This window comes from Aulonocara sp. 'chitande type north' Nkhata Bay, linkage group LG3, assembly GCF_057382095.1.
Source record: "Aulonocara sp. 'chitande type north' Nkhata Bay isolate Kocher_YH1m ecotype deep benthic linkage group LG3, A_spYH_male_GT1.1, whole genome shotgun sequence".
NCBI lineage: Eukaryota > Metazoa > Chordata > Actinopteri > Cichliformes > Cichlidae > Aulonocara > Aulonocara sp. 'chitande type north' Nkhata Bay.
Window position 1 is genome coordinate 17,985,963 of NC_141346.1, and position 26,455 is coordinate 18,012,417.

Below are 26,455 nucleotides of genomic sequence, written 5' to 3' on the forward strand. Positions count from 1 at the left end.
GCACTAATGAATTAGACTAACTATTCACTTTAGCTAAAGTTTTTAAGTTAGCTAAAGAGTTGGGATGCTGTGTAAGGCATAAATAAAGCTAAAACACAAAGGTTTGGACACCGTTTTGCATGTTTCCCTACTGTTGGGGTCTCTGCAAGCATACAGAGGGGGTACTCTGAGAGGGTACAAGATGACAACTTTGGAATTCTACTAGAAACAGTCGATCATATTTGTTTGTCAAAGCTGAATTCAGGGCAAACTACGCTAAATTAGCGTTTTTAGCTAACAGCTACAATAAGCATAAAAGTTACCTTACGGCTATCATTTGTTAACATGACGCTTGTTCTTATACATGTAGTACATTTATTACCAACCTGAGAGTTTATCCGCTGGTCATTCGACATGACAAATGACTTCTGAAGTCTTAATTCAGCTCAAGACGCTGTAGATTCCCGTCAGTAACACTTTCGGTCCGCTAGTAAAACGTAGTTCTATTAATCTGCGCTTGAACCGGAACCGGATGTAAGGTCCAAAAAACTGAATTTTGGAACTGAAATTGAATTGTAGAACTGAAACTGAAAGTATTCGAGAGCTGAATTTTTAAAGGATAAAATGCAGTTTCAAAGCAAATCAATTCATTTTCAAAATATAAAATTCAATTTCAATTTAGTTATGATCATTTTCAAACCATAAATTCAATTTCAAATTAGACTAATTCAAATTCAGTTTTCAAAAGCATTTATTCAAGTTACAGTTCAGATTCAATCTGAGCAATTCAAATTCAAATTTAACTTATTCAAATTCAGTTTCTGATGGCACAGATTTCTGCCCATAGATGCGTCTCTAACAGCATCACCATCAACACAGGAGCACCTCGGGGATGTGTCCTCTCGCCACTGCTCTACTCCCTCTACACTTCAGACTTGGTGGCCACCCATGGCTCCAACACCATTGTGAAGTTTGCTGACGACACAGTGGTGTTGGGTAGAGCAGGGCGATATGGCCAAAAATATTTATCACGATATATATTTGAAAATTTGCGATAACGATATAACTGACGATATAATTGATGCGAGACAAAATACAACTCCACAACATTACTAGCGCAAAAAGACAACCTTCCATTTATTTTCACTTAAACAAGAAGCTGGTTTTTATGTACATTAAAGCTTTATAAAAATGTAACAGTGCAAATGCAAATTCCTTGCTGAAAGTTTAACCAAAAGGCATTTCCAGTAGAAATGGGCTGACATATCCTGAGCATAACCATGTATAATATCCACTGAAGTTAAAAAGAGGTGCTTTGCAACATTAAACTGCAGTGTGCAGTACGCATTTTTCGGACCATAAGGTGCACGGGATCATAAGGCACATTAAGCGAAACAAAGCAGTCAGATAAATCAAACTTTATTAAACTCATTCTTCTTGCTTCCTCCACTTCTGTACCATTTATTCATTAATGTTGAATTCTCTGGCAGCTGCTCTATTCCCATGTTGTTGCAGTATATTAATGACTAACCTTGTATTGTGGATGGATTATCTCAGTTGTTCTCCTGACTGAAGTTTGGTGTTTACAGCATCCTGCCATGCGATTGCATTTGTCTCTAACCATGAGGAACCTTCACGTTAACTTTTATAAGTGGAAAAGTGTTAGTGTTCGTCCTCCAGCTTCACTGTTTATGTTATGCTAACATAGCTGTGTCGCGAGCGATCACGTAGCACATCATTATATACCAGCTAGCCCAACTTCAGTAACCCTACAAACGTCACTGCTGTTTAGTTTCCTGTCTTCATTTATGTTGGAAGTGATAGCAGAGCTGTACGTTTGAATTTTTTCAGAAATCTCTCAGTCAGAACATGCTATATCATGCTTAGGTAACTAGCGAAACTAGCGAGCTAACTTCTGCTAGCTTGCTGCTAACTTCTAATTCCGTTAAATGTAATAAATTTTGTTTTCACGGATGCCTGGAAGTTAAACTTCATAGTTACACCTGGTAAAGCAGCAATGCTGATCGTTTTATTAAAGATGAAAGAATTTAGACAGTTTTTAACTCTCAGTGATGCTGCAGTGTTAGTTTGACCTGAAGATTACGGAGTTTAGGACCCAGATTACTCCCAGATTTAAGAGCATCTTAGTCCGATAAATACGACAATAACGACGGCCGCTTGCATGTTCTGCAAAAAAATGTGCTTTGTCGTGTATCTGACGGACAAACACCAAACCAGTTCCACATCACTGAAGTTGCACCATTTTTACAAACCAATTCTGGTTCATCTGTTTCACTCAACAATCGGCCATGTGCATATGAAAACAAAGGCACTGCGCATGCGCGTTTTACTCATATTCTATCGCGATATTTCATTTTCCTATCGTTGCCTAACATTATACCGGTATTACCGTGAACGGTATAATATGGCCCAGCCCTAGTGTTGGGTGCCATCTCCAACAACGATGAGGCGGCCTACATGGATGAAGAGAAGAATCTGGCATCATGGTGCCAGGAGAACCACCTCCAGCTGAACGTCGGCAAGACGAAAGAGCTGGTGGTGGACTTCAGAAGGAGTCAGCACAGAGACTACAAGCCCACTATCATCAATGGAGCTCCAGTGGAGAGGGTGCAGTCCTTCAAGTATCTTGGTGTTCACATCTCCTCAGACCTGACATGGGCTGCCCACATTTAGGTCCAGACCAAAAAGGCTAGGCAGCGCCTGTACCACCTACGATAACTGAGGAAGTTCAGGGTCTCTCCAAAGATCCTCAGGATTTTCTATACAGGCGCTGTGGAGAGCATCCTCACACAGAACATGACATCGTGGTTTGCCAAGTATGCCAATCTCTAGTGCAATGTGCCGCAGTCTCCCATTGAAGGAGCTGCTCAGTGCTGTCAGAGTCTCATGCATGGGGTGGGAAATGTTGTCCAACAAGGATGACAGCTTAGCCACCATTCTCCTGTCACTCACCACCTCACCTGGTGTGACGACTAGAGGGAGTATATAAATACAACTAGGCTTCCTGTTTGTGCTTCAGATTTTGGCTGACGTGTCTGTGTGTCTGCTGGGTCTCCATATTCCGCAATATGTAAAATTAAAGATCATTTTTTGAGTTTGACCACTTTGAGCACTTTTGTCTTTTTGGCCGTAAAGAATATAAAAGAACCGGATTTAATACCGGGCAGATAACCGTATCAACATATGAGGTAAAAGTACATAAAAAAAGCTGAGTTAAAGCGAAGTGTTAAGAAAGGTGAAGCACTAGAGCGACATGAGGAAAAACCTCTCGATTGTGATCAATTTTCTCTGTTTGGGGAGTCTGCTGACCACTCTTACCTGGTACGCGTTTGAGGACAGGTGAGTGAGTACTTTTGTATTTTACAGATAAAAGCAAGAGGTCACGAAACAAAGTATTCTGATCAAAAGTAGCTTATGGCACTGTGATAAACGCTTCCCAACAGTTGGGAAGCTGTGTAAAATGCTAATATAAGCCTGAGGTTGCAGAAATACAAACATGCTTAATTTAAGTAGAAATACACATTTCATGTTTGTTAAAAAATACTCTGGTAAAAGCTGAAGTACATGTCTTCATGTCTTTGTCATTCATTCTTTCACACGTAACCACAAACCTCAGCTCTCACTCTGTATTTCCTTCTAAGGAAATAACATAGTATTTGGTATGTTTGTTTTGTTTGCATTGTTCTTTTGATACGAGTTTTGTTGTGCAGTGAAAATAAAGTTAGAGTCACATGACCGGTTTACTCTGACTACACAACATTATTGGTACTGATTTGTAAATAACTGGACATGAATAACTTGTATATTACGTAGTATTACACAAAAGTATATTTCTAATTAACTTGGCTGCACTTAATTTCTTTTGACAATACTTTTTTTTTTTAGTTAGAATTCATTTTGAAAGAAAGGCAGACGTAAAATGTAAAGTGAAATACAAACTCATATATAGTATGGTGTTGTAAAGAGCTGAGAAACCACAAAGTGGGGAATCCACAAAGAGGTACTGAACCTTCAGATGTTGCTGTAGCTCAAGCGAGACATAGAGGACCTTCTTTCATTCAGCACATAAAAAAAAAAACAACCAACACTGCGCTTCCAATGGGGTCAGTAACCCTGCACATGCCTTCACTTATTGTGTAACAAATCTTTTTTACCACCGCAACAACTGTAAATCAAATCAACACTGCACTATTGGTAGAAACGACCTATAACAGCTACAAAACCATAACAGAGTAAACACAATGTCCCAGGGGGATGATGGGAGATTCCATTTAGCACTCCCAGCACACCACATATCTTTGTATGGTACTTTCTACATGTTGGTTCACAGTACATCTGTATATCTGTGTATCCCATCTGTATAACAGTATAGATCATCTATACATTTGTATACAACATCACATCTGTATATTTGGTCTCTGCATAGCAATATAAACATCTGAATACTTATTTGTGTATACTTAACTTACTTGTACATAATCTGTTCATAGCTATTCCCGCCTTTTATACTATCCTTATCCTTATATAATCTGCTCGTATTGCACTTACTGCTCTTGCACATCTGATTAGATGCAAACTGTGTTTTGTTACCCTGTATTTATGTGTCCTTACAGGCACAATCGCACACGTTTACACACAAATGTTACCAGAAACATATTCCGTTTACTATATGCAGATATACTATACGTGTTTCTTACTGTCACTGTTGATATTGATTATATATAGCCATATAGGAATGCTAAATGGGGATTCTAAATATCTTAATATTAGTAAATAACGTACTCTGGACCGCTTCTTCAAGTTCCAATAAGGTTAATTCTTTTATCATTAAAACTATACTTAAAACTTCAATTCCTTTTGTTTGCAGTGACAGCATTTAGGGAATTCTATTGGTATCTAGCGATGGTTAATATCACACTCTAGCTTGTAACCAAATATCATGTCACATTTGAGCTCTGACTTTTACACTGACTCACTGATTTTTAAACACCCTCATCATCTTAAATTGAAACTGATCTCTGGCACCACTGATGTGACTGAACTATGACTGTAAACACTAAAGCTCTTCTGCAACTGTTCAACAACAACAGCAATGCTGTAAACTTCAATACAATACTGCAGACTAACCAAATTTCCCCTTGTGGGGACAATTAAAGGATTATTCTATTCTATTCTATTCTATTCTATTCTATTCTATTCTATTCTATTCTATTCTGTTTAGCCTGCACCAAACTGTCTGTGCTTTATAGCACAGCAGCTGCCAATAACACAGTTGGTATATTCGAGTTGACATTTAAGACTATTAAAAAACAAAACAAAACAAACAAACAAACAAAAACCTCATTGTGTATAGATACAATATCTGATACAAACATCTCTCAAGTGAATTACGGCATTACTTGTTGTTGGGGGAAAACTCTGTAAAAAACCCAGGAGAAATAAAGACACAATGAGACAAAGTTACTTTCTTTATCAAACGTGTACACGGGTGAGCTGCTAAGAACAACTCACACCATGCACAGTGGCTTGGTAATTTTTATAGGCACAGAGCACAGAGACAGTGAGAACAGGATAACAAATAATAAACAGATAAAATAAAACAACTCCATATATGGTGCTAGTCTCGTCAGCAGAGAGCTAGGGAAGATAAAACAATCTAAAACAATATGTCCCAGAAACAAGATGTGTTTGCTGGGAAAGTCTAAAAAGATAATTCTAAACTAATCTAACCATAGGGAGAGGGCAGACAAAAGGCATCTTTGTACATTTAAAAGAAGGTAAAGAAACATAGAATCATTTTTCCTGTAACATTCCCTCCTGTTTTAACTTATTTTAAATGTATACAACAATTGTCTGTGAAGGTTATTTATTAAGCAATTTTTTAATTTTCAAAATGTCAGCATAGCAGAAATGGCAGTCATTTGGTCTAAAGAATAAAACAAAAGAAAATAATAAAAAGAAAAACATAGTAAATGAAAATCATAGTAAATGAAATAACAAGTGGAATAAACAAGAAAAAATAATAAAACTAAAACTACAAAAAATAAAAGGATGAAAACTAAAATGAAAACTTTGTATTTAAAAATGATGAAAACCTAATATGTAAAATGAAAACTTCAAAAAATACAAGGATGAAAACCTTATATTTAAAATGATGCAAACCTTAAATGGAAAACTTTATATGTAAAATGATGAAAACTTCATATTTAAAATGAAAACTTCAAAAAATAAAAGGATGAGAACTTCAAAAAATAAAAGGATGAAAACCTGCATAACCTACTAATGTTTTAGTCAGTGCGTGATCACTTGACAAGTCATTTTTAATCACCACGTCATTCATTAGCAGTTATTACAAGTTCTCCTCTAACAGAATTGCAACGGGATGCTGGTCTTCTTCAGGCACGGCAACATAAGCAGTCATTGTAGTTGTTATCATCTTTGAAATCATTACTCTTAGGCATGGCAACACACACAACACTAATATGAGCAGTGCTATCATGATGAGACCTAGAAGGAAAAATGGCTTTGCTACAGCAGCCAGCCATGAACCGCCGAACAGCCAGTCCAGCCAGCCTTGTGCTGTAGCTGCTCCAGGTGTGTGGTCAGTGACATATTTTTGCAGAGCGGTCAAATTCTGCAAAGCTTCATAAATGTCTCCTCCAGTTTCGTATCCATCAGGGATAAAAGTGCAACATGTTTCCCCGATCAGCTTGCAAACTCCTCCTTGTGATGCTGTTAGCAGGTCTAGTGTCAGTCTGTTCTGCAGCACCATCGTTCTGATGGCCTGCTGTTCTCCTGCTAAGGCCGTTCCCAGGGCCTTAGTTAAGTTGATGTGTCGTAGCAGAGCATATCGGTTGATTTCCACGTGATCCCGCACCTCGGCAACTCCAATGCCGGGGATCAAGCTCTGTAAGAATTTCACTCCTCCTCAGATGCGAAACTCTGGTTCCTTTACTGCTGGGTGCCGTCCGTGCACATCCTGTCTGGTAATGAGTCTTTGTTTGTAGTATCATTCGGTAGCTGTAGTTGGAGCGACAGTTGAGGCTCATCAGTGTTGCGTTACTGGCACAGGTTTCGTTGAGTGAACAGTCCATACACTTCCTCTCGTTCCTTGGTGGGCAGAAAGTGTATATGTATTTGACCCTTGACATTCGCTTAGTTCAATAAAATCCATATGAATTGTGTGAAAAGGATAAGGTGGAGTGGGAAAACGGCCTCTTTGTGGTCGCAGGTTACCCTGAGCATTATATTTTTGACACGTCATGCACGTTCTGACAAATTGTTTTGCTGAAGTTTCAAAATTTACAAGTTTCAAAATTTACAGTGTAAAAATGAGAGTTGACAATACAGGTCATTCCCCCCGATGACAAATGCGTACAGCCATGAGTCACTAATGCCGCCATCTTGTGGAGCGATTTCGGCAACACTGGCTTGCCATAACACATCATTAAATCGTTTGTCAGAACTGCACCGTGTTTTAGCCATTTTGCCTGCTCTGCTGTGCTTGCTGCTTTTTGTTCATTTTTCAACACATCCAGTGGAATCTGATGTGTGTTTACTGCCATCAATGTGATGTTTGTCTTTTGTGCCGCCTGTTTTGCTGCTCTGTCAGCAAAATTGTTGCCTGTAGTAATGAAAGAGTCAGTAGGCGTTGTAAGAGGTTGGCATGCTGGTTTGCCAGTTGGTGTAATCATTCCTCTGTTATGCCAAATTTTTTGCAAAATGATGCACAGCAGAGAAAACATACTGGCTGTCTGTATGTATGTTTATTAGTTTGTCTTTGTGTATTTAGCTTTCGCGTATCACAGCTATCAGCTCAGCGCTCTGTGCAGGACATGAAGAAGAAAGTGGTTTTGCTTCTATTATTTTACTATCTGTGGTTACTGCGTAACCTACACAATTTCGGCCTGTGCTGTAAGGTCAAATGCTGTTCTCCTAGCTTCCACACTTGCTGATCATAAGGTGGATCTGGGCCTGGAGTTTGTTTAAATCTCAGAATGTTGTGATACTCGGTCGGTTTCTGGCACTCAGGTGTAATACCAGAAAAGAATGGCATGACTGCTATCTTAAGTTTTGTCAGAGCGTCTCTACCTAGCAAATTTACTGGACACGACGGGTCATATATGCATTTAATAAAGCACCTGCGGCCACTTGCTGTATGTACTAGTTCTAAAGGGGCAGTTAATTTTTGTACAGTTGTGTGGCCTGAAGCTGACTTTACAACTAATTTGTCCTCTACTCCTACAATCTCGTCGGAAGTGACCTTCCTCTCCACGGTTCTAGCAGGTGTTGTCTCTATGTTATCTGCTGTTTCTGCGTGGCTGTCTGCAGCCTTGGTGTTTGTGACTTTGCTCGCCTCTCTGTTCCTGATAGCCACCTGCGGATTAGTGTTTTAGTCTGTTGTCAACAGTCAGCCTTATTTTTAAGTTACAGAATGCTTCTTCTCCTCTTTTTTTTTTTTTTTTTTTTTTTTTTTTTTTGTTTGGGAGAATAGATGCAACTCTACATTTTCACTTAAGGCATTTTTAGATAATTTCTAGTTCTTCAAACAATTCATGGATCTCACACATTTCAAACTTTCAAGTTAGGGTTGTTTCCCATTTATACAAATATATATATTTAACTGTGCATTGCTCACAGCTCATAGCTCACAGCTCTAAACCTAGGCATTTTTCAATCATATGCCTAATCACTATGTGTCACTGTGATTCTCAAGTATTGTCACAAGTTCGTTTAAATTCGTTTCCAAAACCAACAAAATAATCAAACAAAAACAAAAAACATAAACGTGTCAGGACACAAAAGAAAAAAGAAAAATGCTGCCACCCGAACAAGGCAGAAGTCTGCATATGTTGGCTTGTAATAGCATGCAGCTTGTAACATACTAGACTAATGTGCCTGTGTTAATTCAGCTCCATATTATTGTGTGAAGTTTCACTGGGTTGGGAGTGGTTTTGTGGTTGTCACATTTTTGGTGAGCCAATGGCTGGAATGGGGTTGGACTAATTAGAGGCAGGTGTACTTGATTGCACTGATACACTGGTCTACTTATAGCCCACACTACAAACACTGCTGTGTTGTTTTGTCTCTCTGTGCAGGTATGTAATGTGATGAAATCAGATATGTTTGGGATGGATGGGTTTTGCCCTATGAATTTTATATTAAGTGTGTCGTTTTGTCTCTCTGTGCAGGCCAGGGCCTATTATATGCCACAGCCTAAAGGCAGCAGAGTTGCAGAGGCTTGAGTGACCACTGACTATATGCTTGCAGGGTGGTGGGTCTCCAAGGACAACTTCTAACCCTGTTAAAGGCAACATGTGGAGTGCAACTTGGCTGTGTGGCATAGCTGGCTCTGGCCTTGGGACTGTGTGTTTTTATACAATTCTTAAGTGGGACACTGGACTGTTTTATCTTTTATCTCTTGATATATTTTTCGTCAATAAATTATCTTTTAGAATTTTATTGACTGACATCTTTTTGCCCATGACTGAGACGGTTGGTCAGACCTAGAGTCTTTCTTTGGGTGTGTTACAGCAGCTTCTGCTCTAAAAGAAACAAATAAATAAAAAGAAAAGAAAATGTGGAACATGCTCATCAACTTAGCAGTGTCTACATATTTAATTCAGCTTCTCAATCCTGTAGTTGTAGCTGTTGTCTACAGGGTTTTGCTTATTGGTTGTTATTATAGGTGTGCTCTATATCTCAGCAATGTGTCATTCTAGGATGATAGGTTTCAAGCTGGTCAAGTGCCTCTATGCACTTCATTAGTTTAGTTATTCTCCGTATTGTCTTCATCTCACATGTCATTACACTGAGTTTCAGCAAACCTTAAGCTTGATGCAGACTACTGCTTAACAGTTATCCACCTCACATCATAACCGATTAAGGTGCCTCTTCATATTAATATTATGTCATTGTTCATATTATACCCTTTGTCTTATATAACAGCAATAGCATATTATAATATTTTATCAGTGTGTACCACTATACTACTCCTGAGCCAATTTGTTAGTTAGGATCATCTTATTCAGCAAACAGATAATTTAGAATTCATCCAATCTGCGGTCACATTTGTTCTCCCTGTTGCATGGCGGACCAGGCAGGTCTATTATAATATATTATTTATATTTTATTTTGTATCCATCAAGGGCTTCAGATGACCTGCAGAATCATCCTTTTCCCAAGGTGGAGACAGTTACCTTTTCACACACTGTCCTTGGCTGAACAATGACACAGTCTTAATATACCTTATTTATTTTATTAAAATATTTTCGTGTGAATTTTTTGCTTTATATTCATTTTATACATGCTGGGCATGGTCATCATGCCAACTGTGTTTCATTGTTAATATCACTTTACAGGTTGTTATCCTTGCTATTATTAATTTCAAATACTCTAAAGATAATTTCTACTGTAACTTTCCCTTTGTTCATCTTTATTTCGTACTTTGTATATTTATATCTACTCAGTGGGGTCTGTTTTCAACCCTTTTAAACTACTTCAAACTACTTTGATCTCTAGTTTTCACTTAATAAGGGATTATTAAGTTCTTCCTGATATGGGTGGTGCTGCAGATGCGGCTGCAGGAGTGAGTGATGGCTTTCTAAAAGGGTTGTGGGAACTGCACAGTGTCTCGTCTTCTGGTTTTACTAAACTGGCAGTTGAGTTCTGTTCTTCTGACTGTTTATATTTTGTTTTCTTAAATCTCTCAATTTACAGACACTGTTTTGTCCGGCGTCTGGACTTTTCTTTTCTCACCACTGCTCGTCAGCAGGAGTGAGTTTTAATTTCACTTGCTTGATTACCCATCTTATTTATGTATTTACTTATTTTTGTTTAAGTAATATATACACAATACAGCTGCTATCACCTTCGCTGGTATTAGAGACGAGAGTGGTTGCTCACACGCCCTTCTACTTTCGGACTATTTCCAAAAGCGGTGTGAACTTTACGAGACGGAACTCGACCGTTCTCTCAACTCACCAGCACGTCAGTGAATAGCAGTAAAAGAAAAACACAGTAGGAGCAGCTCAGTCTCTTATTGGACCGTGAAAATTCAGCTTGCTCCGTTAATTAAAACAATACACACACACACATTCACAGCTTCGACGCGCGCGCGACCGGAACCCTTATGATAAGGGGAGCTCCCAGAGCTACTTACTCCCTAGACCCAGTCTAGACCCAGCTGGGGGAGCTACCCAGAGCTCCAAAGCTACCAGTCGACGAGCTCCCAGAGCTACCAGTCGACGAGCTACGCTACCAGTCGACGAGCTCCCAGAGCTACCAGTCGACGAGCTACTTCCGCTATTTTAAATTCCCTGAATTCAAAATGCGCTTTTACGCAAGATTGTGTCAGTGTGTCTGTATCTACCTGGTCAGTGTCGCCGGGTCTGGTCCACCTCGATCGGGTCCCACCACCGTGGGTCGCTTTCTAAGACGTTGGCCAAGACCCGAATTTAAACGCTCCTGGACTTTTATCACACACCTGGTGTGTGAGCTGTCGACAGACGAACAACGTGGACTGGTCACGGAGATGGGACACGATGGAGGCGCTCCGGCTCCGAAGGACCAAGAAATGTTGGGGGAAAACTCTGTAAAAAACCCAGGAGAAATAAAGACACAATGAGACAAAGTTACTTTCTTTATCAAACGTGTACACGGGTGAGCTGCTAAGAACAACTCACACCATGCACAGTGGCTTGGTAATTTTTATAGGCACAGAGCACAGAGACAGTGAGAACAGGATAACAAATAATAAACAGATAAAATAAAACAACTCCATATATGGTGCTAGTCTCGTCAGCAGAGAGCTAGGGAAGATAAAACAATCTAAAACAATATGTCCCAGAAACAAGATGTGTTTGCTGGGAAAGTCTAAAAAGATAATTCTAAACTAATCTAACCATAGGGAGAGGGCAGACAAAAGGCATCTTTGTACATTTAAAAGAAGGTAAAGAAACATAGAATCATTTTTCCTGTAACACTTGTAATCTTTAAATTTCCAACAACTCATAGACCCCTCTAATAATATCTTAAATATTTAACATACATAAGAACAGGGATCAGATTTAATAAATGAGTTAAAATCACAAATTACCTCCCGTGAGATGTAAACAAAACAAGACCAAAGAAGGGGTCAAGAAAGAGTCATAATTTTATCTCTTATTTGTTTCTCACAGTTTTGTCGAGCTTCACCGACCAAATCCTCAAAGAAGTGCCCCAAAGCCCTCTGAACTTTGTAAAGGCTGCAAGTAAGAGCAAACATTGCCATGACTTGTTCATTAAGAAATTACAATTTTTATGTCAAGATTAAGTCATGTAAGCCCCCTGCAGGAAGGAGTAGGTCTAAGGAGCTTGGAAAGAAAAGTGTCAGAACTTCTTTATTTTTCTTGAAGACGTCAACATGGTCAACATGACCCCCCTTGGGGGACACTGCCACCACATCCACCATTTGCTCTTTGAACTGAAGAAGCTTCTCAGGTGAGAGGTGAAACGTCTTAAAGAAAATTTTAAAAGTCCAGACGCTTTTCTTTTCAAGCTCCTTAGACTACGATGACCTGGATGACTGAGAACCTTCACAGACACCCAGTGCAGGAAGGTTACTAAATGTACTGGAATGCTTGTGCATTACAGGGAAGTCATTGATGAAGTGAAAAAGCTCTACAATCCAACGTGGAAAAAGCATGAGGAGAATTACCACAGATTGAGGTAAGACTTAACATCCTGATATTATTGATTGATGGTTGAGTTTTATTTTTATGTGAATTTCTGGTTAATAATAAATAAATAAAAACTGCCTGAAGCTAGTATGTGAGTACGAGCATGGAAGATGGCAGACTACAGGAAACAGCTGCTATTTATCCTCAAATGCAGATGAGGCAGGATTACTCCTAAAGGTCTTTAAACAAGCTCTTCAGTCAAGGCTAAGAGCCATTTGCTAAACGAAACGGCTAAACAAATTTTCCCGTCAATATGCTTAAACTAGTTTTAGTTAAGAAGACACGTGAAAAGGGGACCTTTGACCAGCCCACAATTAAAAGTCTAAGACCAGCCAGAAAGAAATAAAGGTTTGGTTTACTTGTTTAGCAGACTCACACTCAGGATGTGTACAAGTGGGTGGAAAAATTGTCTGAGAGGCAACTAAATCAAGTAGAGAAAATTCTCTTGCAAAAATGTTGAACTTTGCTGTGATGTAGAGACAAATTCCACTAGTGGAGCTGATCGCAGCCACAGATTCAGAAACCTGAACCAACACTGTGGATGTGGACGCAACTGCGAATGATGGTTTTGGCCTCTTCAGCAATGCAAATGTTCCAGCATCCATGGAGGAGAGGAAGGCGGTCGTGTCGCTTAGTGAGGACAAAATAATCGTCATCTGACAGACAAGAGCGGGCCCAAGGTTTTACAAAATTGTTGGGTTTTTGAGGAAGAAGACAAATAAGTACATTTTATTACATTTATTAAGCAATTCAAGGTTCAAGGTTAAAACGGCTGCCTTGTCTGTGCTCACTCAGGAGACCCAAATGAACAAAGAGCACCACACCAGGCAGTGTACGCCTTTAAACAGAATCTTAACATGCTTGGTTGAAACAACTGAGGGTGGCCTTAGGTCTGATATCTGCTCAGGTTTCTTGTACCTCTCTCTATACGTCTCCTTATATAGACATGAGCCTTTTTCAAGAAAAAAAAATCCCATTACCATAGCAACCACCTCTTGCACTCTGGTCAGGCCTGCATACAGAGATAGGGAGGGGGGAAGGAAAAGGAAAGTGGGGAAGAGAGCTTCTTTATGGGCCTCATCCCCCTCAAATTCCTCACAGAAGGAGCTTCTGTCTGTGCCTGTTGTTGTCAGTGTTATAGACTACTTCCAACACTTCTTACTAGTCTACAATACATAACTGTGTGTGGTAAAGGATAAAACAAACGTGTGATGTTAATTTTGACATAATAGCCTTAAGCATAAAAATAAATTCCAGCTGGATCTAAGGGTAACTCTTTGAGACTTTTATAATGGTGTGATTTCAGCCATTCCAGAGCTCCGTGTGAATGATTCTAATGCCTTTGGTCTATTGCAGGGGTGTCAAACTCAAATACACAGTGGGCCGAAATTCAAAACTGGAACAAAGTCGCGGGCTAACATTAATATTTATTGAAAAAAAAAATTCTTCCTCCAGATATAAGAATGAATCTTTTCTTATGGACTCAAATAAGTTTTGCTGGAAAACTGAATATGGAACAAGCAAAGCTTAATACTAAACAATATATATATTAGCTGTATAATACCAGTAGGCCAGCTCTAATAGTAATTTGGTATGGCTTCGTGGGCCAAATGTAATTAGGCTGCGGGCCATCTATGGTCTATTGGATCATAACAATCATTAAAGTGTTTTGATATTTATGCAAAGGTACTGTTTAAGTTTGAGGAAACCTGCAGTCAGCTGAGAATGAAGAAGTCACTTGGATGAGTGGTAAAATGAAAAGCAAATAGGCCAGCTAGGCCGGCAACACTGCATTTGTCACTGGTGCTAATACGTTTCGAATTGAAACGCTGAAAAAGCATACAGCATTATATGCCGCGATAAATGCGCTGCCAAAATGTCCCCGCTCCCCACTGCCTTTCAGCGGCAGGCAGGAGTAAAGAGGTCATCTGAGGAAGCCGAGATGATCATTAAGTTTAACATCGCCTACAATATTGCAAAAGAAGAAGTTCCGTTTACTAAGTTCAAGTCAGAAATAACTCTTCACAAGAAAAATGGCTTGGACATAAACCCCACATACAGCAATGATGTTGCGTGCGCCCAGTTTCTAGGCGTAATCGCTGACACACTGAAAAAAAAGACGTCAGTGGAAATTGCGAACAGTACATACATGGCCTTCCTGATCGATGGAGACACAGACATCGCCACAAAAGAATGTGTCATTGTGTACACTCGTATCTTGCAAAAAGGAAGACCAGGGAATATACTGATTGGACACATTGAGGTCCAGCATGCCCATGCCCAAGGTAAGCCATGTCATGTCACGTAGCCTATGTATATGATTGTTACTGAATTAACCATATCTAGCATATTCTTATCATTGAAAATTAAACATAGCAATAATACATGAATATAGAAACTCAAACTGAAAAAGACTGCATTGTAAACTCTTGATCTGATAAGTAAATGGTATTTTTTTTTTATTTGTTTAGGAATTTATGCTGCCTCAAAGAAAGCATTTGCTGCTCTTGGGGACCAGTGCAGTAACTGGTTGGATAAAATCATTGCTATGGGGGCTGATGGAGCTGCTGTTAATTTGGGCAACAAAGGGGGTGTCAAGTTAATCATTTTGAAAGGTTGTTAGTTAATCATTTACAAATCAAAAAAACGTGAACATGTAAAACTGCGGTGTTAAGTAATGCAATTAAAAAATTTGGGTACGCACCAGTGCAACCATGGCAAAAAGTTAGTCTAGAGCCCTGCCCATGGGAGTGTCCCCTAAGAAACCTTGGCTAATCGTGGCCTACACCTGTTTTCACACCTTGACTCGTGTGATTGGGTAGAGAATCAATAGGGGGTCTATTGTCCCTTTTGGGGGTTCACTACCATAGGGCTTAAATCTGGGACTCTCCACCATTTGAACTTAAATTAAAGAAGCTTCTCGGATGACAGGTGAAACGTCTTCAAGCAACTTAAAGAAGTCCAGACGCTTTCCTTTCCAAGCTCCTCAGAGCACCTCATAAAATATATGTCTCTTAAAGTACCACCCTTATGACCGATATTAAAGTACACTTGTATAGGCCTATTTAACACCACATACAGTTTACACAAGACAATTTTATCTCTTATATGAATGTTATTTATTTTAACTGTCATAAACAGGATGTAACAAGCGATGTTAATAATAACTGTACTGAAGACAGTCATTCCTCCATGGTCTCGGCAGACTGAGTCCGTCTTGTCACATTTAAGAGAGCTCTCACTTTCCAGAGGGCATCATTTGTTTACCCTGATCAGAGACATTAGGATCATTTGCTACTTTGAAGGACTGCCTAAATTTAAGGAATCTGTCTTGACTTCTTGAATTGGCTGGAACTATTATATACAGATCCTAGAATATCTGAGTCATGCTGTTAGCAAAGATAAGTTGAAAAATATTTTCAGCTTCATTTCCTCCTGTGTTCCTCCAGTTTTCCTCCAGTGACTACCTCCTCGTGTTTTCTTGTTTCCACGATATAGCAAGGTTTCTTCCTACCCTTCAGGGGTTTGTTTATTTATTTAAATACCTAATTTAAATGTTCCTCAGTTTAGTTTTGTTATCTTTGTTTTTCCTAGTTTTGTAAATATGCCTTAATAAAAAATACTCTGACTTAATCTCAGTTTTGTCTCCTTTTGTCTGCGTTTGGTTTCTCATAAAATCACTGTTATGGACTGTTGTGAACTTTATCTGTCTCTGATTTTTCCACGCCTTAAGTTTTTACTGTCTTGCAAATCTTTCATTTCAACACCAAAACTAATTTAACTTTTTATGCTTTCTTTTATTTGTTTTTCATTTGTTTTTAATTTATCAAGATTACAGCTGAGCATCAATTGCAATGGATCCAACAATGGCATCGTCACTCAGGAAAACACTCCAGTGGGATCTAAGATTGTTTGTGACAAGGACAGGAGTGTCATCTCTGTGACCCCGGAGCTTTTCAAAATCTTTATAAAAGTATGTTATTCCTAAACACAGGAACCGGTCTTGTAATTTGTTGTTTATGAATGAACTAGTATGAAGACAAAATTTGCTGCATGTTTCATGCCTCTGTTGTTCTTCAAATTTTCAAACATGACTTGACTACGTTTTGTCATCATCCTTAAAGGATTAAATCACATCAGTTCCTAAATACAATGAATAGTTGTCTTTCACACACTGTATGTTACAAGCACTGTAAATGTTGCTCTTTGTTATTTATAATCTGCTGATGTCACTTCCAGGAGAATCCTTTCTCAAAAAAGAGATGGGACACTTGTTCAATTGTTGGGAGCGGTGGGATTCTAACAAACAGCGGCTGTGGAAAAATGATTGATTCAGCTGATTTTGTTATTAGGTGAGAAAGATGTTCACTGTAAGGAATGGAAATCGTGATGAGGACTCTTCTCTCTGAAAGTAATATTTCATGTTATTTCAGGTGCAACCTTCCTCCTCTGGAAAATGAATTTCACAATGATGTCGGCAGGAAGACTAACCTTGTGACAGCAAACCCAAGCATCTTCATGCATAAGTGAGCAATTAATGAACCCGACATTGAACTGACTTGTTAGTTTATGTCTTGTTGCTTTAAGTCATGCGTTAATTTGCAGGTATGGGTCACTGACGGGACGTCGTGGGGCGTTTGCAGACAGTCTCCAACAGTATGGCAACTCCCTGCTTCTCTTTCCTTGCTTCTCCTTTGGTTTTACTCGTCCAGTGTGTGAGCGGGCTGTGTATGCCATTGAGGACATGGATATCCCTATCCAACCAATCTTCATAAACCCTAGGTATCTCGAAAGACTGGTCAAATTCTGGGAATCTCTGGGGTTAAAGGAACATCGGCCTAGCACTGGATTATATATGACTACCCTGGCACTGGAATTTTGCGAAACGGTGCATTTGTATGGATTCTGGCCATTTAGTAATCACCCAGATAAACTCTTTCCCCTGACTAACCACTACTATGATAATGTACCCTATAATAGGAAAGTCCATGCAATGCCAAAAGAGTTTTCCCACTTGGTGGAGCTGCATAATAAGGGCGTGCTCAAGCTTCACCTTGGAGACTGTAAATCAGATCAGGTCTAGTTTGAATTTTGCAATAACAAAAGAATATGTTCAAGTATCCAACTGAGAGGCCAAGACATTTGCACTCAAATCCAAATGTATTAGAGAGATGTACACTACTTATTATTTCAACAGTCTTTCTTTTAATTATTGTTCCATTTCATGTGTTAGAAATTAATTTTTTTGCTAAAGTTTCTTTTTAACAACATTTGCAGTGCATGGTCATGATAAAGTTGATACACTCCTCGTTAGAAGGAGGGTACCCTGCAACAGATGCAGGATGAGCAGTTATGGAGACCCCTGGCAAAATAGAAAGCTCAACAGGGGGCTGAACTGTTACTCTGGCCGAAGAAAGATGCTGCTGACTCCCTGGAAAACTTAATGTAACATCACCCAATTCATTTCCCAACTGATCGCCCCCGGAAACATTATTCATTAGTTCACCGTCTGGTTTAGAACCCAGAATATTAATGTCCATTGTAGCCTGAGAAAAAGTCGCTCCGCAGTCAAGTACTAGGTGAGTGTTCCTTTCAGAGGTCTGTCTGTCATCGCCCGAATTCGTATTTTCGTTGTTCTCCAAAAACATAAATTCAGAGTCTTTATTCTCAGTCTTTGGTTCTTTTAACTCAGAAGCAGAAAAACACAAACACAGATTGGCTGCCTCACCCTCACCAGAATTACATTGATGAATCTTTGACACACAGACAGTATCTACCCCATAATATTGCCCAGAGTCAGTAACAGTCTCTGCATCATCTCTAGCGGAAGTTTCACCATTCCTAGCAAGCAAGTTGACTTTTATGGAAAAACCCTGTTTGAAAGTTGGGCCCCCAAGGTACTCAGTACAGTTCATTTTCTCTGTCACAGGAAGACAACGTGACATTTCTTCAGTCTCCACCTGTGACAGGGTTTCAGTCACCAAAGGGGCCAGTTTGGCCCCGTGAGCTGCGTTTATAACAGAATTGTTCATAGACACATGATTTATCTGTTCATGGCTGGTTCCTGGACATCCATTAATTCGGCACAACTGGTCAAAGAAGACTCATTCACGTTCATTTTGCAGTCATGTGGTGGACATGTAACCTGATCAGAGTCTGTGGTTACACATAAAGCAGTTACACTTACTTATGATGGGGAGGCTGGCACTAGGTTAACGGCAAGAGTCTGAATAAACTCTTCTGTGATGGGTTTGACAGAGCCATTAGCTCTAGCAGTGACCACATTAGTCACAAACAACTCAAAAACGACGCTGTCAGAGGGGATTGAAGCCTCATTATGCTCTGACTGACAGGAATCACGGAGCTCGGCCTGATATTTGGCAGGTCAGTCCTGCATTCCCCAGCTAGACCCCCACCAGAAGCTGACTTAGACAGAGGCTCTGAGTCACCTATGAAGGGAGGTGCAGCTAACATAGTGTTTAAAAGAGCTGTGGCTGCCAGTGGTGGTGCAGACTGTGAGCTTACTATGTCAGTAGTACTCCCAACCAACACCCCATCCTGAAATGTTTTAGAAGAAACAAAAGACCATGATTTCAAATTTACACAAACTGAAGGTAGAACATGATCATTAGAAACAGTATCGGAGGCCCAGATCTCAGCCTCGATGTAAGCGCCAGACGTCTGCTTTATATTTTATTTACGATTGAGTTCATGTTTGTTTTATTATTCATAGATTCATTACATAAGTGCAGTAGTAGCATGAAACCCTGTGTGAGAGGGAAGGGGAGGAGCATGGACAGAGAGGTTAGGAGTCTCACGGTTTTCTGACCGTGTACACAGCTAGTATTGGATAACTGCTATTTTTTGGAATTTTCATGCCTTTTTTTTTGGAAGGAGTTCATTGTTACATCCTCAGTTTGTAATAAATAAAACAGTCTTCAAACCATAATGCAACTGGAAGCATTTCTTTTGGAAACCAGGAACACGCGTCAGCCATAGACTCCCCTTTTTTGAACTTGGTTTATTGGAAATTACCCTACATTTAGTCAGAAAACCTTCTTGCTCCTTTTTTGGGAAAAGGAATACTGAAAAGGATCATGTTTAGCAACGCCGTGCACTGTGGATTGAAGGCAATAGCCTACTTGGAGGAAGAATCACGGTAAGCAGTGAAAACAAGCTTTGCTACTGTGGAAATTTGTCATAATGCATGAGAGTGATGAAGAACTAGTGTGTGGAAAAAGAGAACCAAAAATGACAGAAAAGGCTGTCGAGGAAAAGCTGCACAGGTTGACCCAGTCTAGAAAGGCTAAGCTAGGCCACCTAACTAGCCAAGCTAATCAGCTCGAACGGCTAATGGAAGATGATGCTAACGTGAATGCTGTTAAGCAGAAATTGCGTTTAGACTACCAAGATTCATTTGGAGAACTGTGTAAGATGAATGATAGTTTGAGAGTATTAATGCATGAGGAAGAATTTGAAAAGGACCAAAGTTCTTGGTATGAACCTAATGCTAGTCGTATTTGTGGATTTATGCAACATGTGGAAATGTGGGTTAAAGCAGCTGAGGAGCGCACAGAACAAGCTAGACAGTGAGAGAGTTATTCCCATACAGCTTATGACAAAATTTGATCCGAAGTGATTGATGGCCCTAATCACGACCTTTTGACCTCCCGCCCCTCCCCTCCGTGGGAAACCCCCGCGTGACGAATCGTATCCGGAGAAAGGGGGGTGGGAAACCCCCCGCGTGACGAATTATATCCTGAGAAAGGGGGGCGGACCCCGGAAGCGCGCCATCTGTTGCTAACCGTGTCGAATTGCACCCCGAGAAAGGAGGGGTGAACCCGGAAGCGCGTCATCTGTTGTTGGGAAAAAAAGTTTTTAGAGGGAGGGGGAAAACCTCCGGAAGCGCGTCATCTGTTGTTGGGAAAAAAAGTTTTTAGAGAGGGGGAAACCTCCGGAAGAGCGCCATCTGTTGGAGGGGAATAAAAAAGCAGAGAGAGGAGTCCGTCACAATTTCTAAGGCACAGACACAAGATGGATTTCCTTCTGCAGCCCCGCAGCGGTCCTGTGTCCGATGAGATCTGCTCTCCCAAAGAAGAAGGTTTTGAATATGACATATTCAAATACAGCATATTTACTATGGAAGGCATCGATCCGGACCTTATGACCCTACCGGAAATACTCCGGAAGTGTCTAGTCATTTTCAGACCTGTTGCGTCATGTTCCCTAAGCACAGCGGTGATGCAGCAGCTGATTCTGTGATGTATAGAGAGACAGAGCGGATGTAATTTTACTTTCTTAAGCTGCACCGGCGTTTGTAATGGGAATAAAGAGTGACTTCCTGTAGAGATTTCAATAGTATTTTATTTTCCTATAATACAGACGCTGTAAAAAAAAACCTTTAAGATACACCATAGCTTGTGATGAAAAGAAGAACTTTCTATCCGCTTGTAACCTACAGGCTGCCTATGTGTAAAAAACTACTTTTCCTTTTGAGAGACTGAAAAACAAACCAGCGACAGGCGATCTTGTTTCACACACACCCACACACACACACACACACACACACACACACACACACACACACACACACACACACACACACACCCACCCCGCGGGTCAAGGAGGAGTGAGACGGCAGAATAGTTTTTTTCTTCATTACTTTTACAATGGGATTTCTCAATAGATAGAAAATGATGACGCTGAGGAGTCAACATCCGATATTATCATTGCTTGTAACCCGGTAAATAATTTCGTACATCTCCCCATAAAACAAGTCTTAGTGGAAAAAAGCTCATATTCGAATAAGTTTATTCCCCTCTGTGGGAAAGAGTTTTTTTCTCAGAGTCAAGTTTTGTCAACAGCAATTGTCCATTTGGTAAAAGAAATATCCGCCTCAAAGTCGTATTTTACCGTTGCAGAATGTGGAAAACAGACAGCCCTCACAGGAGGCACCATAGTTAAAATATTTAAATTTCAACTAAATTTGTAGTAATGATCGGATTTCCTCACTTATCTACACCACACTCCTTGTCCTTGATTTCTTATCGTTCCTCTGTCCCTTAATAGAAACCACATATATAGAAACTATCCTCCCTTTCAGTTGTCTTTTGCACTTCCATATCGCAAAGCAGTTACTGTAGGTTATTTTCTGCTTATGCATTAATGTAATTAATTAACTTATTTATCCTTAAGTAAGGTAATGACTTGAGTTCTAATGCTTTTTGTCTCTTGAGTTAGCTGTCAATGTGGGATTTTTTTCCCCTTTTGTCCAGTTAAAGCTGCCTTTCATTCTTCAACACAGCTTAAACTCTAATAGGTAAGCTTTCTTGTAATTTCTTAGTTCTGCAGGCTTCTTGAAAGACATCCGAGACTCTTCTTTGGATGCTGGCTGCCTTTTGTTTTGTTTTCTGTCAAGATGATCCCACACCGCTTCGATCATCTTGAGGTTCGAACCCTGGAGAGATCAATCCATGACTGATGCGTTGTTTCATCCAGGCATACTTTGACTACATTGGCAGTATGTTTGCGATCATTGTCGCACTGAAAAATGAAGTTGCTGCCAATCAGACACTACGTGGTATTACATGGTCGATCAAAATCTGGTGGAACTTTTCTACATTCATAATTTGATTAATTTGGATAAGAGCTCCAACAACACTGGCTGAAATCCAGCCTCAAAGCACGGTAGAGTATCCACGCTGTGTTAAAGACGGCTATAGACATTCACTGTTGTATCTCTCTTCGGACCTCTTCCGTGCATATTTCAAATTTGGATTCATTACTCCATAAGACATATTACAGCTGATTTCTTTTTCCAGTCAATTTCTTGTGTAATTTGGCACACCTCAGCCTTATTTTTCTCTGTTCCTTAAGAATGGCTTATTAACAGCCACCCTTCCAACTCAGATAACTTTTGATGAGGTTTCATGAAATGTTTACAGCACTTGAGTTACTCGCCATCCTAAATGCTAAAAACACTAAACTTTAATTCTAAATTACGTAATTAACGTTAACCAGAAAAAACAAGCCAAAGTCGAAATGTTGCTGAGCTGACCTGTGGTATGCTATGTCTTCTAAAGCACGTATAATGTAAACAGAACTGGTCTTTGCACAGAAGCCTGTGGAGCTTCATAATTAACCTCAGTGTGTGAAGAGGACTCTCCATTTAATAATAGCTGTAATAAAATGTTCTGGCCGACGGTGTTAAACGCTGCACTTGGGTCTAGCAGGGAAGATTTCAACTTTTCAATATGAATGAAGGCTGCAAACTGATTAGATTAATGTCTGATGATCTTTTCCGTGCTTCTTCAAGTTTGTAACACCAAACATATTAAAGGATGATGTAAGGCTCACAGGAAGAGTTTAATTAGACACACATTTACTATTTTCTTTATACTCATTCTTTCTTGACATGTTTAATATGCTTACTATCAGAGGAGAAAATGAACCTTGTGTAGTCTAAAAACTTTTTCATTTAATCAAACTGTAATGTTGTTGAACTCTGACGGACGTGTCTTTTAATCTTGTCAACAAATCCTTAATCACCTAAATGTGCCATTTATCATCTTGTAAAATGTTCCCTCTGCTTCTGTTGCACATCTCCCCCCGACACTCTCTGCTTCACCTGTCCTGTGCAGGTGGTTCAACCCCTGCCTGCCTCCTTAAACTGGGGTGTTTAAATCTCTTTACCTCTGTTGTGAACTTCACACAAAGTTTGTGGTAACAAAATCAAACTGACGAGGATCTCGTTTGAAAAACACACACACTCACGAGACAAAATAAAAACAGACTGCTCAAAGCAAAAGCAGAGCCCTCACAGCTGGTAGTACAAACACAGTGACAACATGCGTATTAGATACCCTCAGTGCCAAAAGCATAAATATGAAAAAAATGTGATCACCAAGAATATCCTAAAAATGGCATTGAGGTGCGTGTTACAGTAAAGAAAAAAAAAAGTAGCCAAATTTTCATCGGAAAATGTTGAATTTTAGTAAAAACAATGCTCTGTAGTTTGATACTGTCGTTACAGACAAAGCAGATGTTTAAAGCCTTTGGACGCACATTTGAAACGCACTCATTCTCCTTATCAGCTGGAAACATTAAAGCCGTAAAATGACTTTTTCAAACGGATAAAAACTATTGAACAGCAGCAATGTTGAGCCTGTTCCAAAATTTGAATGTACATGTGTTGAAGGTGCGGGTCTTGTTGAATTATTAAACATACTTTCTTTAATTTTTCGAGCCACAAAAACAACAACTTTTAATTTTCTTCTGCTTGAGTCTCGGCCTCGGGTAGCTCTACTTATCATTGCTCAGTCAGTCGTCTGTTTGTGCTACTTTTTTTCAAGGAGCAGTGGATTATTGGTAAGGGTGACTTTATGTGTTTAGCTACTTAAGTGGAAGTACTGTGGAAAGTTTTACCTTACATACATAAGGCTGACAGTACAGCTTCTGAGGTAACTGTTTACAAAATGTTATAATCTATTCAAAGGTTCTTTGCAATTTTACATTGATAAACATGATCCTTAACACATTTGGCCCACATAAAGTACTATGGCCATCACACGGTCATTTAGAATTGTTTAAATAACTCGTGTCTTAAGTCCTTCCATCAAACAGAAAATTAAAAAAAAAAAAACATGGTTCACTTTTACATCACAAAATGTTAGAAATATAAGCCGTTCATAACAACCTGAAAGGTTGGGAGTTTAAAATGCAAACCGATGGAAGCAGAAGTAGAAGCCTATAATGTCACAGAGCACACGTTGTCTATTAATGTGTAGACATGTATAAATAAGAGCTTAATAAAGATGCTTAATTTCTTAAGAAATAAACAGGTGGAGTGATCTTTATCAAAAGTGGATGTTGCATCTGTGGCTAAACCCCTGTACCCAAAAAAACTTTAAAAATCTACTGTGTGTGAGGCTGTGTAAGTAAAGCTTGCCCTTCACACCTGCGTGTAATAAACCATTTGTTGGGGGTTGTGGATTTGGCACCTCAGCATTGTGAAAGTGGGGAAACATGTTTCTGGCTGTGCATAAGATTTCTGCTTACAACTTAGAATCTCAGTTCTAAATGAAATTCAGATGTTTTTTTAAGTATGGCTAATGTATTAATTGACTTCTAAGGCGCACACACACACACACACACACACACACACACACACACACACACACACACACAAGAACAACACAGAGAAGAAGAAGAGGGGGTCGTTTTACTACACATCATAAAAACGCAATCATTCATCTTCCAACTGTATCTTTCTGTTCTGGCTTTAGAATCATTGGTTGTTTACTGAGCCGTACTTTGGGAGTCATACTGTTGTGATACTGAGGAGAAAGGGGTAAGGTTTGATAGACTAAACCCTTACACACATAACTTGAAAAACCTAAAGAGTGTGTGAGACTGCTAGCTGTGTTGTTCAGCATTAAACTCATCTACAAATGTGTTAGTAAAGAGCGACTTGTACTTCTGTCCCATTAAGCAACGGTTTAACAAATTTCACTGCAAACTATAAAAGGAATCTGGATTTATATAGAACATAGTAGTGATGGATTAAGTGCAGGAAACACTAGTATAAGGTGTCTATTGAACAAATCTCCTTCAGCGTTCAAAATGACCAAAGTGAGGCCTACAGGCGTTTCTCTCGATTGGTTGTGTTCAGGGAAAAAGCAGCTAAATACACTGAGACTGCTCCACATTGTTAGCGAGTTAACTCTGGATATCTGTAGGTTTTGTCAAACTTGGAGTGAACAAAAGCAGAAAAACAGTAAAAGATGCAGACAGTGAAAGTCTGGTTTATTTCATGAACACAATGAAACATTTTACAGTCCACAGAGCAAAGTAGCATACATGATAAATAGATACACATAACATGAGAAGTAAAACTCGTCGTCTTACCACATGTTATATTCAGTAAACTTAAAATAACCACAGAAATTAGAGTTTAGTGTTTTAAGTCATCTATTAAAAAACACGAGTCAACATTACTGAAGTGACGCTTTAACGATGCGTCTTATCACCGTGTTTATGATGATAAAACATGTTCTCTCATTAGTAGTTGTCTGCGCTGTCACTTGTCATGAAAATGTCCAGAGCCAGGGTTCCTCTTTAATCACCATTGATCATTAATAGGGTCACAAAAGATTTGTCACATTATCCCCATAAACAAAATGCTTTTATAGAAATCATTGTGATACAAATATTTAGATTCTTGATTCACAATGTGCACGAACTCAAAATCTTTAGAGGTTCATATTTATAAAGTATCGCAAATAATACATTTATACCATTGTATGAGCTACACTTCTTGTAAAAAACTGATTGAAAAAAGCTCCTGTCATGACCTTCCTTCTGTGAGGACACACACACACACAGAGAGAGAGAGAGAGAGAGAGGGGGAGATCATTAGGATTGGAGGCGTTTTTGGATTTTCACTTATTGTTGGCTTTACAGTCACATAAAATTCATTCCAATTTTTTTGCCTTTGCTTCAATTAAGGTGTTTCTTTAAATCTACAGCAGCTTCCTTTTCAAAAAGTTTACTGACATAGTAAGGAAGTAGCTAGGGAACTCAGTAAGTATGAGCAACAACAGCTTAGGGACTGTTTCTACAATAAAGAGGAATTCATCATCATCTGCAGTTCATCAAAAAAAAAAAAAAGTGCCATTAAAAACAATTCAGCAGATCCTCAAAGTATGGATACAATCTGTTTTCAGCTGTAGAGGTAC

The 26,455-nt window shown here is 39.3% G+C and overlaps 1 protein-coding gene across 1 annotated transcript; it reads left to right on the forward strand.

Annotated features, from left to right (window-relative positions):
• The first annotated feature begins 3,076 nt into the window (after nt 1–3,076).
• Nucleotides 3,077–19,377, forward strand: LOC147334294 (alpha-2,8-sialyltransferase 8F-like). The gene is made up of 7 exons (XM_086286580.1): nt 3,077–3,339; nt 12,180–12,251; nt 12,634–12,708; nt 16,551–16,692; nt 16,959–17,071; nt 17,153–17,245; nt 17,325–19,377. Exons 1-7 carry the CDS (start codon nt 3,254–3,256, stop codon nt 17,800–17,802), a joined length of 1,059 nt encoding a protein of 352 aa, XP_086142706.1. The 5' UTR covers nt 3,077–3,253; the 3' UTR covers nt 17,803–19,377.
• Nucleotides 19,378–26,455: the final 7,078 nt, after the last annotated feature.